Source organism: Epinephelus lanceolatus, chromosome 13 (assembly GCF_041903045.1).
Source record: "Epinephelus lanceolatus isolate andai-2023 chromosome 13, ASM4190304v1, whole genome shotgun sequence".
Classification (NCBI taxonomy): domain Eukaryota; kingdom Metazoa; phylum Chordata; class Actinopteri; order Perciformes; family Serranidae; genus Epinephelus; species Epinephelus lanceolatus.
Window position 1 is genome coordinate 28,036,884 of NC_135746.1, and position 14,578 is coordinate 28,051,461.

Below are 14,578 nucleotides of genomic sequence, written 5' to 3' on the forward strand. Positions count from 1 at the left end.
CCGGATGTGACCAAACCGGTCGTCCCATGTGCTTTTACAGTTTGTTGTCATTCGGCTGGTATCGTTGAGGAGTTAGAAACTGCTTTGTTCTCTTTTGTTCTTTCGTTTCTTTCCCTGCTTGTACCATTACCTTAAAATGAAAGGAAAGGAGGATGAAGACTGTCTGTTTCTTGAACATGTTTTGGATAAACTGTATGAGTTTGGTAAGTGCTGTTAGCTTAGCCAGAGATGCTAGCTCTACAAGCTGCTTTAAAAGGCTGGTGTCGTCTGTTAAGTCTGTCCTATTTGTTTTACCGGGGCTCTGCTATCACGTTATAAGAGTTAGAAACAAGAATAATGTCTGTGTTGACTTAATTATGCTGCTGTAACTCGGCTAAAACCATTGACCTGTCCTGACATGAATGCTATCTGTCCCTGCTAATGTTAGCTGGCTGTCCCCAGCATGGGTCATGTAATGCATTCTCCATGGTCACTAACAGCACAATAACATCTAGTCAGTCAGTCGTTTTTATTAATTTAAATCGCAAGGGTGATTGTTTAGTTAATCTAACGTGCTGTCAAACTTTAAGACACTGTTACTTAAGCATATTATATAGCTGATAGTCTTTACCTCTGTTCTTATTGCAGCTTCTCAAATAACTTTTCTTTTTATCTGTAGCCTGCTTACTTCTGTCCTTGTGCTGCTGTGACAACAAAGTTCCCCCTCTGTAGATCAGTAAAGGCTCATTTTATTCTATCTTACTGATATTAGTGACAGCTTAAGGTTTATAGTGGAAAATTAAAGAAATCCTTTGAAGTTCCTCAGGGATATGTTTCAGCTGTGTGCAAGTATTGTGCAGGACAATGTATTGATTGATGAGAAGTATTTCTCCCAGTAGTTATACAACTTTTTTGTTGTAAAAGTTGTTTGAATTACTAGATAAATCTGTGCTCTGCTGCAGTTTTCTCACCCACAGATGATATTGATTGGCATTTGTCAGTGGTTTTTGCACCCAAGGCACACCTGTATTTATATCTGTGCACAATAGCCTCTACATAATGTGTTATCGCTCTTATCACAACATAAATGTGTGTTTTTATTTACTAATATCAAATAAAAATTGTCAACCAGCCATTACTCATTAAATATTCCTTAACAATGATTCAAGTATTATTTTTAAGCTTTTTAAAATTACATTAAAGCACCAATAACATCCATTTAAACAGGAAATAGTGTAAGATAATGTGAGAATGTGATCAAACATGTGCCAAACACTTATAATTCCCTCTTGCAAATGGTGACAAGTAGGTTCCCTGTGAGGGTTTTGTACATTAAATTACATGTAAGGTAGAATTTTGCTCTTCATTAGGAAATGGGTGCATACAGCATACTGATACAGTCAATTAATAATTCACTCATAACTTTTTATATAGGCGAGGTTGAATATTGTAGTAATAATAATGTGTGGTTAGAACAAAATCCTACGGCACGCCGTGCTGTGGCACAGCCTCTGAGAACCACTGGTATCAGTGACATACAGTACACACACAGACACAGTGTTAAACCCCAAACCCACAAAGTCTTGGTTTCTACACGCTTTCGTAAAATACACATCCTAGTAAATGATATTGATGCAACTTGATATGAGCAGCTCATGATCCTTATTGGCAACTGTGTTTATATTTTTGGCATTGTGTATATTTTGGATTTTTTTTTTTTAAAAATTGATGTTTTATATTTGCACTCTTTGCGTTCCCTACTTCGTTCTTCAAGTGCTGCACAACATTCAGGATAAATAAATGTCCTACTTTTCTTTTCTAATCTTACTTATGCAAGTAATACCCTTATTGGCCATTAAGTAAAAGTAATTGTTGGCAGTTTCAGGCTTCTTCAATAATTCTAACTAAATATGTGCAAAAAAAGAAGATCACACAGGTACATCAGAATCTTAACATAAAAAGTAAGTTAAGTAAAGTAAGTTCAAATAAGGGATAAAATATAACATGTTTTAAGGAAAGCACTGGACTGGACTTAATTGATAGAAGCAAGGATGGAGGAGTAGTCGTCAGGTTCCATTAAAGCAGAGAAGTTTTTATGATGTCTCATAAAATTATATTTAAATCTTATTTAGCTATTTCCGAAAAGCACAAACAAGTTAATCATGTTGACCAGAAAGTTGCAGGGATGTGAATGAGATTTATAATTCATGCTCATGTTGTTGACTGATGGTGCAGATGATGGAGCGACATCAAAAAAGAAGCTCAAGTCTCAGAAGAAGAAGAAGAAAAGAAAAAGATGTGAGGAGGAGGAAGAGGAGTCTTCTGCTGTCAGGGATGTCTGCAGTGACACTGAGGACAACAGAGCAGATCGTGATGGTGCTGAACATCGGCAGCAACAACCAAACACTGAGCAAACAGGTGGGCAGCAAAACTATAACGCAGCTTTGCATGGTCCGTCAACTTATTTTGTTTCCAGGAATCATCCAAAGGTCTCCAGATAATTTGTCGTATTGATTTTTTGAAATTCTTCTTTTAACACTTAATGGTGTCCATACATATGCACAGCTGTCATTTAAACATTTTCAGACTCTCTACTCCTCTAGCCTCCCATCTTCAACCACTCATTTCTCCAATCCTTGTCTTATTAATGTAATATATCATGTCTTTTCAGGTCCAACCATCCATCAGGCCAGTCAGGTGGAGGTTGTGACATTCCAGGACCCCCGAAAGAAACTGAAAACCAAGCAGGCACCAGCCCCCGACAAAATGCCTGTAAGTCTATGCTACTTTAGCTCACTCTGTGTACTTTATCAAGGCAAATCCTGTGGATTCAGTAAACAATATGAGCTGTTCTGTGGTGCATTAGCTGTGCAGTGTCCTGTCCCATTGGTGGAAAAAATGGTACTGTAGCATACTGGAAGAGGTGCATCTATAATAGCAAACTTGAGACTTGTTACAAATAGTTATTTTCCCGTTTACTGTAAAGATTTGGGCCACGTCTGTCTGTATTACCCTACACTGTGATCATGTCTCGGAGGGAAACCTTCAGTTTACCATCTTCTATTTTTTTTAAAAAAAAACTTGACATTTGAGAAGCTCTATCCAGCAGAAGGTTGGCATATTTGTTTGAAAAATTACCAAAATGATTAATTGATTGAGAAAAAAGTGTTTGATTAATTTTCTGTCAGTCAACAAAATTCTGAATCTACAAGTCAACATTTGTAAAACTGGCGGATTTGTGCAACCAAGGGTCACAAAAAACAATCTCAGATAAGTCAGCATACTTGGAAGCCTTGGTTTTTCCTGTCTGAGGACTCGTTATTGGATGTATTTTCTTTAAAAAAAAACCATAATTTATTTATTATATACAGCACAAAGGGAAGTTTTGTAACTGCACAAAATATATTGCCTTTAAAGATAAAACAGTGACAATGGTAATTTAATTTGTGGGCAAAGAGAGTAGATAGTGGGAGGTGATTTGAAGTTCCTCTATCCAACAAGATGAAGCATCAGGGTTAATGAAAAATTAAACTGTTGTCACCAGCACTGACAGGACAGCCTAACTTTTTTTATTCTACCAAAGAGCTGTACCTCAGTTCATTTTATAACAAGTAATGTGTTTGTGCAAACGCAGAACCTGTTCCATCTCTGACATTTTGAAACCAAGCCTCCTCCATGCAGCTGTGTGACCTCTACTCAACCTTCTCTGTTTATGTTGTTCTTGTCACCATCCATCACTTCACTGTCTCTCTCCTCTTGTTTTTGCCGCCTTTGGTTACGTGCTGTCCTCACTTCAAGGCCCCTCAGAAGATAACAGAGAAGAAGGAAAGCAGCGAGCTAGGAGAACTCAATTTGGAAAAGGTGACAGTTTTATCCCACTTCACTGTGTGTGTTTTTTGCTGCTGCTATTTTGTGATTCTATAATTAATAGAATTTTCTAAGCCCACTTTATCTCTGTGATATGTTTGGCTTTATACTTTATCTGTGTTTGTTGGTTTCAGGCTCGTCTTGAAGTCCATCGGTTTGGAATCACAGGCTATAAGAAGGAGCAGCAGCGTGTGTTTGAACAAGACAGAGCCATCATGCTGGGAGCCAGAGTATGGATAACCTTTTGTCTAAAGCGCTGCACTTATTTAATTAGCATCACAGCCTTTTTAATAGCTAAGTGACTAATTCACGACTTAATAATTATCTCTCAATCAGCCCCCCAAGAAGGACTACGTAAACTACAAGGTGCTGCAGCAGCAGATCAAAGAGAAGAAGCAGAAAGCAAAGGAGGAGGTTCAGCCGGTAAGACCTGCACCTTCCCCCACCTTAAACCAAACAATACAATGGTAATTTAAAAAATCGTTCCTCTTGTTGCTCTGTAGGACCTGAAGAAAAAGAAGAAGCCGAATAAACAAAGGTGGGTGAGACAGACATTTCTGAATATATCTGTAAACATTTTCCTCTAGGATTTAATATAAATATTAATAAACCTTTCCCACGTGCCAAGTGTGAAGGAGAACTAAGATGGCTGACGCAAAAACGCTAATAGCCCTATCTAGAGCAGGTCTTTGGTTTATCTGCTCCAACGTAGATAAAAACAGCTCACTGTAAGGTAAAGAAAGCACAATTCATATTTTCAGGTGATTATGAAGTAATGAAAACATAGTTATGAATATTATATACCATTTCTGCCAATAGATGCCTCTAAATCCTGCACACTGGACTTTTATGTCAGCAAATATGTGCTTTTTATAAATGTTCTTGACTATATTATTAAATATTGTGCATAACTATCCATATCTAAATAGTTCTTAAGCATTGAATAATAAACCATGATATACGGAGAGTTAACAGCAAAATTAGAAATCAGCAGATATTTATAGTGGCTGTCTTGTAGTGTCTCAGTGGTTGAAACCTGTGTTTGCATGTACTGCCATCTGCAGCAGGGACAAGAAGAAGGTGCCCTCAGGTTCTGGCTCCGCCCCCTCAGGTCAGGTGGGCCGCTTCAAGAACGGCATGCTGATCCTCAGCTCCAAGGAGATCCAGAAAATCAAAGGCAACAAGAGGGGCAAATAGGTGAGCATGTTGTTGTACGTTCACCTAACAATCTTAGGCCTTGTTTACACCTGGTATTAACATACATCCTGGTTGATCAGATCACAAGTACAGGTGTGAATGCATCAAATGCATCCTTGTTGCGTCTTGAAATCTGATCACTTCGACCACTTTCAGAGGTGGTCGGGTCCTCACATGGCCACATTCTTTCAATAGCGTGTGCACTAATGTGTCCTTGGCCATACTGAAGGATCGCCTACTCAGCTGACATCCTTGCTTATGCAACTCCCAGCCAGATAAGCAAACTTTCTGTTGCTGCTGTTACACAGGTTAGACGCAGCACAGAAGGACTGGTGTGGAGCCGCTGTCCTACCCTCAAACAGTCAGTTCAACCTCACACTGACACTGAACCAGTTCGACTCTGTCTTTAGGAGCCATGTGTACATTTATATTATGTTGGTTTATCGTTTATCTCTCCTATTACGTATCATATGATGCCATGTGGGTTGGACTGCAAATAATCATAGTCTGTTTATTCACTGCTCGCCTCACCGCAACCAACTGTCTTCGGTACAGAGCTCACACTCCTGCAGCAGTAGTCTCCTATGATGGTAAATGATTCAGGCTACTGTCTTTATTTGCATATAGAGAGGTTAGGTTAGATACGATCACGAGTGGTTACTTGAGACACGTGGAGATGCATTTTAGTGCTGGGTGTGAACAGGCAGACGTACAGCTTTCCACTTGTGATCAGATCAACCAAGATGCATGTTAACACCAGGTGGAAATGGGAATCAAAAGATTAAGTGACCCAAAATCAGGGAAAGTTTAGGGTTAATGTTAGAAGCATTTTAAGTTAAGGGTAAGGTTTACATCAAGTGATAAGATTTAAGGGGACTGAAAGTGATCGCTGTAAGATCCCTCTTTTTATGTTTGCAGGTGACCAATTAAATCCTCCAGGATGGGAAACCTCAAGCAGCCCAGAGGAAAACCTGGCATCCAGAACGCCATCAGTGACTCAGTTTACTGCATGACTGTTTGCAGTGTTAAGAGGAAGTGGACGAGAGCTGAATACAGCGTGCGCTGTAAGGCTGATTTCCAGAGGACTTGTCTGCAGTAAAAATAAAAAACGGTGTTCCAGGAGACAGACTGCTGAGTCAAGAATCCAATTTCCCGACCTCCAGAATGGACCCTGAATGTACACACAGTGGCAGGACGCTAAATGCATCAAACTGGAGACTTTTGTCAAATCATATTCCATCACAGTTAATTTATTTTGTTTTTATAAATGACCAAAAAAAAACACACATCTGCGTTTCTGGTGTTTTTACACTGTAAAGGTTTGCAGTTACAATGCATTTCTCATATACAAACCATGTAGTCGTACAAAACATTTACATTGGCAGGAAGGGAGGGGATCATAACAGGACAGATGGGGGTAGTTATTAAAAAACAAACAATATACACACACATAAAGTCTTGGCATACGTTTTCATGAAAACACACACATACAAACACTCTGAATGGACCATGAGGAAGTCGTTTCTCTCTTGTTGTAAAACCCTTATGTACACGACTTCCTGACAGCCTCGAGAAGCTGCGTTCGAGGTGTAAACATCACAGATCTCCACAGAAAACTTTTCATTTTGTGAAAGGGAGAAAAAAAAGTCGATGGATTTTGAGCGACGACGACGGTGGCAGCGAAACAAGAGGTGTGATCTGGCAGTGTGCGGCTGGGTGAGGTCACAAATTCTCACACCGTTTCCTTGAAGCAGCTTTTGTGTCATTTACACGTTTCAAAAAAGGACGCGCATGAGGAAATATGAAGCTTATCTGCAGCACATTGTTTCAAGCTGTAAGCGAGTCTGGTTTATGTTGAAGATTTTGTAGCTGTTTGCTTTTTTTTTTTTTAAACCTGCAACCCTTGGCAATTCACCATGGATATATATACTCAGTAGCCATTCAACTTCTATACTGAACAACTTGAGGGCAATATACAAAAGAAAATAAATATGTAATTAAATATATTTACAGACTTTATAGAGTAAATAAATCTGCCATTCGTAAAGTTAAATAGCTAACAGTAGTGACATGCTTTTCCCCCCAGCACCATTAAATTAAATCTCACATTCATGGGTGGGTAAGTGTTGGGGCAAAGGGACATGCCATACAAGCACTCTGACAATACCGTTTCTAGACAGGAGTGACTACAGTGACTTTAGGTGTGATTTTCGTTCGTATCTGTCGCATAAAGATCTGTTTTGATTTTAATATTACAAAAAAAAAGTGAAAGGTGTAACCTGATTTTACCTGATACACTGTCTGACTCTCTGAGCCTCCACCTAACACCTTTACTTTCAGCTTCTATTCCCTCTGCACCATTTTGACACCAACACAGCCCGTAGACATGTAACCCCAAATCAGCCAGACTTTCAGATGAAGGAAATGGTTCCCCTCAGGTTATGCAATAGATGTCTCACTTTGCTCGTGGGCTTAAAATCTATTTCTGGTGACAGCAAAGTCAAACTCTGGGGATGGTTGCTCCTCTGGTGTGGGAGGTGGGAGGACGGTCAGAGGGTAAGGCTGAGCTGAGCAGCCAGAGAGCCTCACATGATGCAAATGTAGACCTGAGGCCTTGTGTCCATGTAGCGTTTTTTCTCAGAAGAGATAAAAAGCACTGAGAGGGAGCTGGGCAGTGCTTCATCCCAGGCCTTCATCAGAAAGCTGGCAGTCTGGGGTAGGTCAGGAAAAATTCCCCTTTGGCTGATAGATGTTTGCTTTCTGGGTCGAGGGAAACTAGTTCAAGTCCTGGCTTTGACACTAATGCTGCATTCATGTCATGTGGGAAAGATGGTAAATATCAATGCTAATAAGAACATTGTGGATGGTCACTAAATTTCAAATTAATTAATTTTCTTTGGATTTTATTTCCTTATTTGTTGTTTGTAATGAAATACCTGCTTTTTCTGGCCACTTGGGGGCAGCAGAAACAAAGCTGGGACAACACTGACATACAGAGTGCTGTAGGTTTATGTTTTCTTATGGGCTGACGCAGAAGTTGGCGCCCCCCTGGTTCCCTCCACAAAAACACCTATGGGATATTTCCACTGGATTTTGGAGTACTGCAGAAAATAAGCTCTGTGGCAAACAAATGTTTATGATACTTACACATTTTGTTCAGCAAGGTAATCTTCACAAATGAACACCAGTTTTATAATTTTTTGAAGGGTAATGCAATCACTACAAGTAAAAAGCTAATGTTAGGCTATGAACAAATTAGACCATGGTCTCATGACTTTAACGTCGTCACCAAAATGAGGCCACCATCTTTTTTAAGACACCAACAAGCTTCAAAATAGAGTATAAGGGTATTTGCCGACATATTTTATATTGTAGAACACAACGTGAAAGTCTCTTAAGCTTGTGTTAACCACAGACCTTATTTCAGGTGACTCTGACATTTAAAAAATCCATTGACTTAAAGACATGGGAACCAGGAGTGCTAAAATGCAAACTCAGTTCCAGGTTTTAGGACTTATCCTGCAGTACTCTCGTCACCTTTTAAATTACCAATCTATTTACACATCCAGCAGACATAGCGCATTATCACGTATTTATGTTATGTTTTTGGCTACCCACCAACCTTCTGAGATAACTATCTGGTTCAGCTGCTGAATGCTAAGTTCACCAGCTTGTCACTTACTCTATCTGTCAGCTGTTTGGAGCTGAGCAGGTAGTGTACAGCAGGTTTTAGAGCTATTTCACTGAAAACAGCTGCAGCTGAAAACGATGCTATGTGAGCAATGAGAGTGAACCAAAACAGTAAAGTTAAAGGCCAAAACAACGAGCTGAAAGATGCTAAAACGCTCCATGAAGCCAACATTAACTGCAGAATTACACAGTCATTTGATTTATTGTTATTAGGGCTGGGCAATGTACAGTATCAGTATTATATCAATGTCATGATATGAGACTCAATATCATCTTAGATTTTAATAGAAGAAGATATGCTTTATTAATCCCCGAGGGGAAATTCAGTTTTTATCACTCTAGTCATATACATACAGGCCCGGAATACACACATGCACAGACAGGACCTATACATGCATTAAATGTGGAGATGTCAAAGCAAGGGGGGCTTGCAGTTGGGGGTTTAGTGCCCAGGAGGGGGACTGGCACCTCTCCAGCTGCCAGTCCACAGTCTATACCTGCTACGAACGACTTGGACCAGCGACCCTCTGGTTCCTAACCCAGGTCCCTGTGGACTGACCTACTGCCGTCCCCAATAGATTAAATATCATAATATCTCAAGTGTTGTCTTTTCCTGGTTTTAAGGGCTGCGTTTCAGTTAAGTGATTTAACTGAATGAAAATCTTGTGTAAATATTTTGTGAAAGCACCAATATTCAACCCTGCAATATCGTCGCAATATCAATATTGAGGAATATGGGCAAAAATATTGTGATATCTGATTTTCTACATATCGCCCAGCCCTAATTGTTAATATAAAACTGTAGGTGTGAACTTTCCCACAGACTTTGAATGCAGCATCAAGTGCAAAAACCCAGGTAAGATGCTGTAGTTGACATATCAAAATGGTGGCCTAATATACCTGCCGTTTGCTGTTCTGGGGTGCAAATGGGAAAACAATCTAGGTAAGAGTTTTGATTCATAAAAAATACATAATCCCATCCACATTTCCATTGTCTTTGATAATTAAAACATGAAATAAAAAGAAGGGTAATATTTACCTATCATTTAAGTATCACTAATTACTACTCTAGTGGTCTACAATTAAATTTAAACAGAAGGTAACCACAGACTAACACATTTTATAATATTTCTGCTGTTGTATTGAAAATAGACGTCACTAATTCCAGTAAGAAATACCTACTTTTATTTACTGTATATCTGTTCAGTCACCTGGCATATTTAAAGTTTGTGTGGAACTAATAATTTAAATTAAATATGTTGTGTTAGGTGACATTTAAGTGCTGCCTGCATTCATAATAATCTGTAAACGTATATAAAAACCTGTAGAAATGTAAATGACTGCTATTTCATGTCCCTGATTAAATGTTTGAATATCATGAGATAGTTGATGATACAAGTTATAGTAGGAGCTCGTCAGGCAACACGTTTGCCGACAGCTTTTTTTAAAGTCAGCATTTAAAGGTCTGAAAACACAGTCGGTTAAATGTAACAAGAGGATCAGTTCATCAATCCTGTTGTCGCTACCGTCCACCAGCAGAGGGCGAGCTGTCGTAGCAGTTGGCTTTAACATCACTCATTGCAAAGACAGTAATACAGTACACTATTTACAGTACAGCTTCAGATATTTTGTAAACTTGTTCGACGCTTAATCCATGCTTAATATCACATGTCATAATCATAACTCACATGTCACTATTTACATTTGTTTGTGGATCTTCACTCACACGTAAACCCAATCTTTGTATGGCAGGTGTGTCTCTCACACTCACAACGTTATAGGGAATAGAAATGTTTCACATATCATAATAAATATTAAATGAATTCAGAAGCAAACTTCTCCATCCTCTGCTGCATTCGAGATAAAATCCACATGGGTAATGTGTGGTAAAACATCTGATATCCGTAGTCACAGTGGTTTGGTTGAATTTCGAAGCTACTGTCCTCTACAGGCTGCCATATCCAATCCCTGATGAGAAGTGTAGCAGCAAACCTTTACCTGATGTGACTTTTCAAGATCATTTTCAGCCCGACACATTAAAGGTGCCTGAAATGGATATCTACAGAGAGACTGAGTGATGAGCACAGAATAAAATTACCATGAGACAACCGCACTTTTCTCATCGACTTCTGATGTATTATAGTGGCTGTTGGACAAAATAAGGTTTGGCTCAGTTCCATTTCATTTCAGCATCTTCGGACATTCATCCCTCGAGGTGAAAACATTTCCTCTTGAGATAAATGTGATTGTGAGCCTGGGAGAGGCTGCAGGGAAAACATGGAGGCAGGAAATGCTCCTGCAGGTGACCAATCAACCTTGTTCCTTCATTTTGATTCATTCAGCAGGACAAGGTACAAACTGTTTGCACACCATTTTGTAGTTTTGGCACCCAAATTAACACAAGCCCTCGTGTTTATTCAACCCCAGAGAGCTTAATTTAAAATTCAAGTGGAGATCTCAAAGATTACAAAAATATGCCGGACTGAATGTTTGGAAATGTTTATAACATGATACACAAGATAAAACATGGAGTCTTGGGAATATAATGTATGCAGAGTATAATGATGCTGTCAGTCAGGGTGAATAAGAGGATTTTAACCTTACAGTTACTTAAGGGGAATTAAAGTGGGAAAACTGGATGTTAAGCGGTAAATCTGATTTTAATTCCCGAAGAAACTAATTTCAGTCACTCCGAGAATCAATGAATGAATGAATGAATTTAGTTTATGGCATGCAATGCATATTGCTAATAGCAAATATGTCAGACTGGAGGAACATGACAGACTCGAAATTGGAACTGATGTCATTTAAGCTCTTAAACACTAAGACTTTGCTGTGTAGGTCCTCTGTATATGAACTACTCCCTTTTCACTTGCTTTTTATACAGCGTTATCAAGCCCTTTGTGCACTGTTTGTACATGCTAGCATGCATTTGAGTCAATAATCCAAAGAGAAACTTAATTTTTACATTTGTAGGGAAATGTAGCAGTCTGTTCTTTCTATAATTGTAAAGGAATAGTTTGACATTTTGTAAAATACGCTTATTAGATGAGTTAGACAAGAAGATTGATACCACTCTCATGTTTGTAGCATAAAAATGAAGCTAATATCTGGTCATAAACTGGTCAGCTTAGCTTAGCATAAAGAGTGGAAATCAAGGCTATTCAATGAAGGCTAGGACACAGTCTTTGATGCCGTGGAGGTTTGGGGTATGACACATGCACAACGTAACTGGAGCTGCGATGTTGGAGGGTTACGGCAGACATTGCTAGAAATACAAAAATGGTGTCCACTCAGGTGCTCTTTGGCTGCGCTCTCTTAATCCTCCTTGGGTGGGTTCGGCCTTAGAGAACTTTTTGGCTAGGCTTGAACGGATGGCAGCTGACCTACAATAGAACATTTTCATATTGACAGCATTTGCTTATGGGCTTTTATAAGGAATGTTTCACTAATGGCAGAATTGTTATTCTCACCCATATCTTCATTTTTTGTATAAAATATATTCTGACTCAGCGCCAACTGCCAATGCCTCAGCCTCAGTGGAATTAATCATCCCCATGTTCCCAGTTTATGTGTTGTACTCCAATAATATGACCTGATTTACGCCACGACGACTCCTCTTTATAATGTCCTTGTTGGAAATGAGGAAACAGCTAGCCTGACTCTGTCAAAAGGTAAAACTAGAATTATCGACTCGTGCTTGTTTGCCTCCACGAACCCGCAAAGTTTATAGTTTCAGTTTACATCCATGTCTGTGAAAATATGGTGAAAGCATAGAAAATCTATACAGTCAGCACAGTTTCAAGATGGACACCCAAGATTAGTGGCACCACTTCAGCATCTGCCCAAATGTCTCCCCTTCTGTTCCTGAGATATGATGTTGAGTAATGGCCAGAAAAGTGTTTTTGCAGAACATTATGATGTCACAGTGAGGTTGACCTTTGACCTTTTGAATATAAAATGTCATCACTTCATCGTTATATTCTATTAGACATTCGTGTAAAAATTTGTCATAATCAGCTTAAGAATTCTTGAGTTAGGGCCAAAAACATGTTTTGTGAGGTCACAGTGACCTTTGACCTTAAACCACCAAGTTCTAATCAGTTGATTCTTGAGTCCAAGTGGACGTTTGTGCCAAATTTGAGAAAACTTACGTAAGGCCTTCTTAAATATTGCATTCACAAGAATGAGACAGATGCAAGGTCACAGTGACTTTGACCTTGGACCATCAAAATCAAATTAGTTCATCGTTGCGTCCAAGTGGACATTTGTGCCAAATTTGAAGAAATTCCCTCAAGGCATAGTTGAAATATTGTGTTCACAAGAATGGGACGGATGAACAGACGGACAACACGAAAACATAATGCTTCCGGCCACGGCTATCGCCATAAAAAGTGTAAACCTTTAACCAGTTTAGGAGGCAAAATTAAGTTTGCGGCTCACCTCATTTGGTCTCTGCTGAATCTTTCCCTTTTATTCAACCAACTGAGGCAGACAGACGTAGGGTAAATAAACTGTGACTGTGAAATCCCAGTCTACCAGAAATTCAACTTAATTTCTCCCTTTTCAAAAATTATGATGACAGCCACTTAAAATCCCCCAAACAATCCTAATCAAGACACCACTGACTGCAAAAAAAAATTGCACCAAAATAAATTTAGACAGCAGATCTGTCACATTACTGAAAAATGAAATGGAATTGAGCCCAATCCTTCCCAGCTTTTGACCTCAGTGTGTAAACCACTTTGACAGCAGCACCAAACAATCTTTATGCCACTTTGTATGCAATAGAGAAAAAGTAAAAAAACAGAGAAGGTAGTGTTGTTGGAGCCACAACTGGGATAAAAATGTGCACCGAAAGCGTAGCTTTTAAATATTTCATGACTGAAACATCCCACGGTGCTGCAACAACCCCTACAAAACACTCCCTTCATCTGGTTTTACCTTGACAGCTGTAAAGACACCTGAGAGAGAAGCATCAATAAGCACTGCTGAATCGTTTCTCCCTCGCCTCCCAGAAGCACCTCGTTGTTGTGGACTTTTTAAAACTGATGGTGATGTTATTTTTATACTTTAAATTAATCGTTAAAAAGCTCAGAAAATCTCAAATAGAGAAACTGAAGCACAACATCATTTCACTGCACAGTGTGGGAGTCTTTACCATTGATTCTGTCAGAGTGAGAGGGTTGATTATTTTAGTCTCAGGCCTCCAGGAGAGGTTTCAGGCTGCATTTTCCTTTTTGTTAAAATTTCTGGAAGGTACAAGCTGGAATAATAAGATTTGTGTTAGTATCCTGGGCAAAAACTGGGATATGAAAAAAGTATGGCGATCCACAGTAAGTCCCGTCATCTCTGTTGTGACATCCATCATCAATCATCATGTATAGCCAATAATAACCCAGATTTTAATCCTTTGTTGCAAATTATGGAGCAGGGTTTCACACTGAAGTATATCCAAGACAAAGGGCACCTTGAGACGAATGGGAGACGGGTAAATCCCATCTGATGTGACTGGATAAGGTTCACGTGGGAGCGAACTGCATATGACATCGTTGGTTTGTATCTCAGCGCGCTCGGAGGGAGGAGGGATCTCCTACTGTTTGGTATTCTTTGGCACCTCCAGGCCCGTCACTAAGGTCACCTGCAAGGGACAAACAGAGCAAACACTCAGTGAGACTGAGGACAGACTGAAGAGACATGCATAATTGCTAAGCTTCATCTGGGGAACACACGGGTAGTTTAATTTAGGTAAGACACATGTGAACACTTGAGTTTTTAAAACACTGTTGACAATGAGTTGGACTTAGCTAGCATTCATTTGGCAGCTAGCTGGATTAAGCCATAG

The 14,578-nt window shown here is 39.4% G+C and overlaps 2 protein-coding genes across 4 annotated transcripts in view; one reads left to right on the top strand and one right to left on the bottom strand.

Annotated features, from left to right (window-relative positions):
- The first annotated feature begins 2 nt into the window (after positions 1-2).
- Positions 3-6,329, top strand: fsaf1 (40S small subunit processome assembly factor 1). Its single transcript, XM_033648645.2, has 9 exons — positions 3-203; positions 2,215-2,397; positions 2,651-2,751; positions 3,778-3,840; positions 3,981-4,076; positions 4,183-4,269; positions 4,350-4,384; positions 4,911-5,043; positions 5,962-6,329. The coding sequence occupies exons 1-8, from the start codon at positions 137-139 to the stop codon at positions 5,041-5,043; spliced, it is 765 nt and encodes a 254-aa protein (XP_033504536.1). The 5' UTR covers positions 3-136; the 3' UTR covers positions 5,962-6,329.
- Positions 6,274-14,578, bottom strand: part of trim67 (tripartite motif containing 67) — a 78,386-nt gene continuing 70,081 nt past the window's right edge. For all 3 annotated transcript variants that reach the window (XM_033648644.2, XM_033648643.2, XM_033648642.2), the window contains one exon: positions 6,274-14,374. In XM_033648644.2, the coding sequence (XP_033504535.1) occupies positions 14,327-14,374 (48 nt within the window). In that variant the 3' untranslated portion in view covers positions 6,274-14,326. The remainder of the gene's footprint in view (positions 14,375-14,578) is intronic.

Coding starts and splice junctions, on each gene's coding strand:
- fsaf1 (XM_033648645.2), top strand. CDS start 137: ATGAAAGGAAAGGAGGATGAAGACTGTCTGTTTCTTGAACATGTTTTG. Junction 2,752..3,777: donor CAGCCCCCGACAAAATGCCT/GTAAGTCTATGC, acceptor CCTCACTTCAAG/GCCCCTCAGAAGATAACAGA. Junction 4,270..4,349: donor CAAAGGAGGAGGTTCAGCCG/GTAAGACCTGCA, acceptor GTTGCTCTGTAG/GACCTGAAGAAAAAGAAGAA.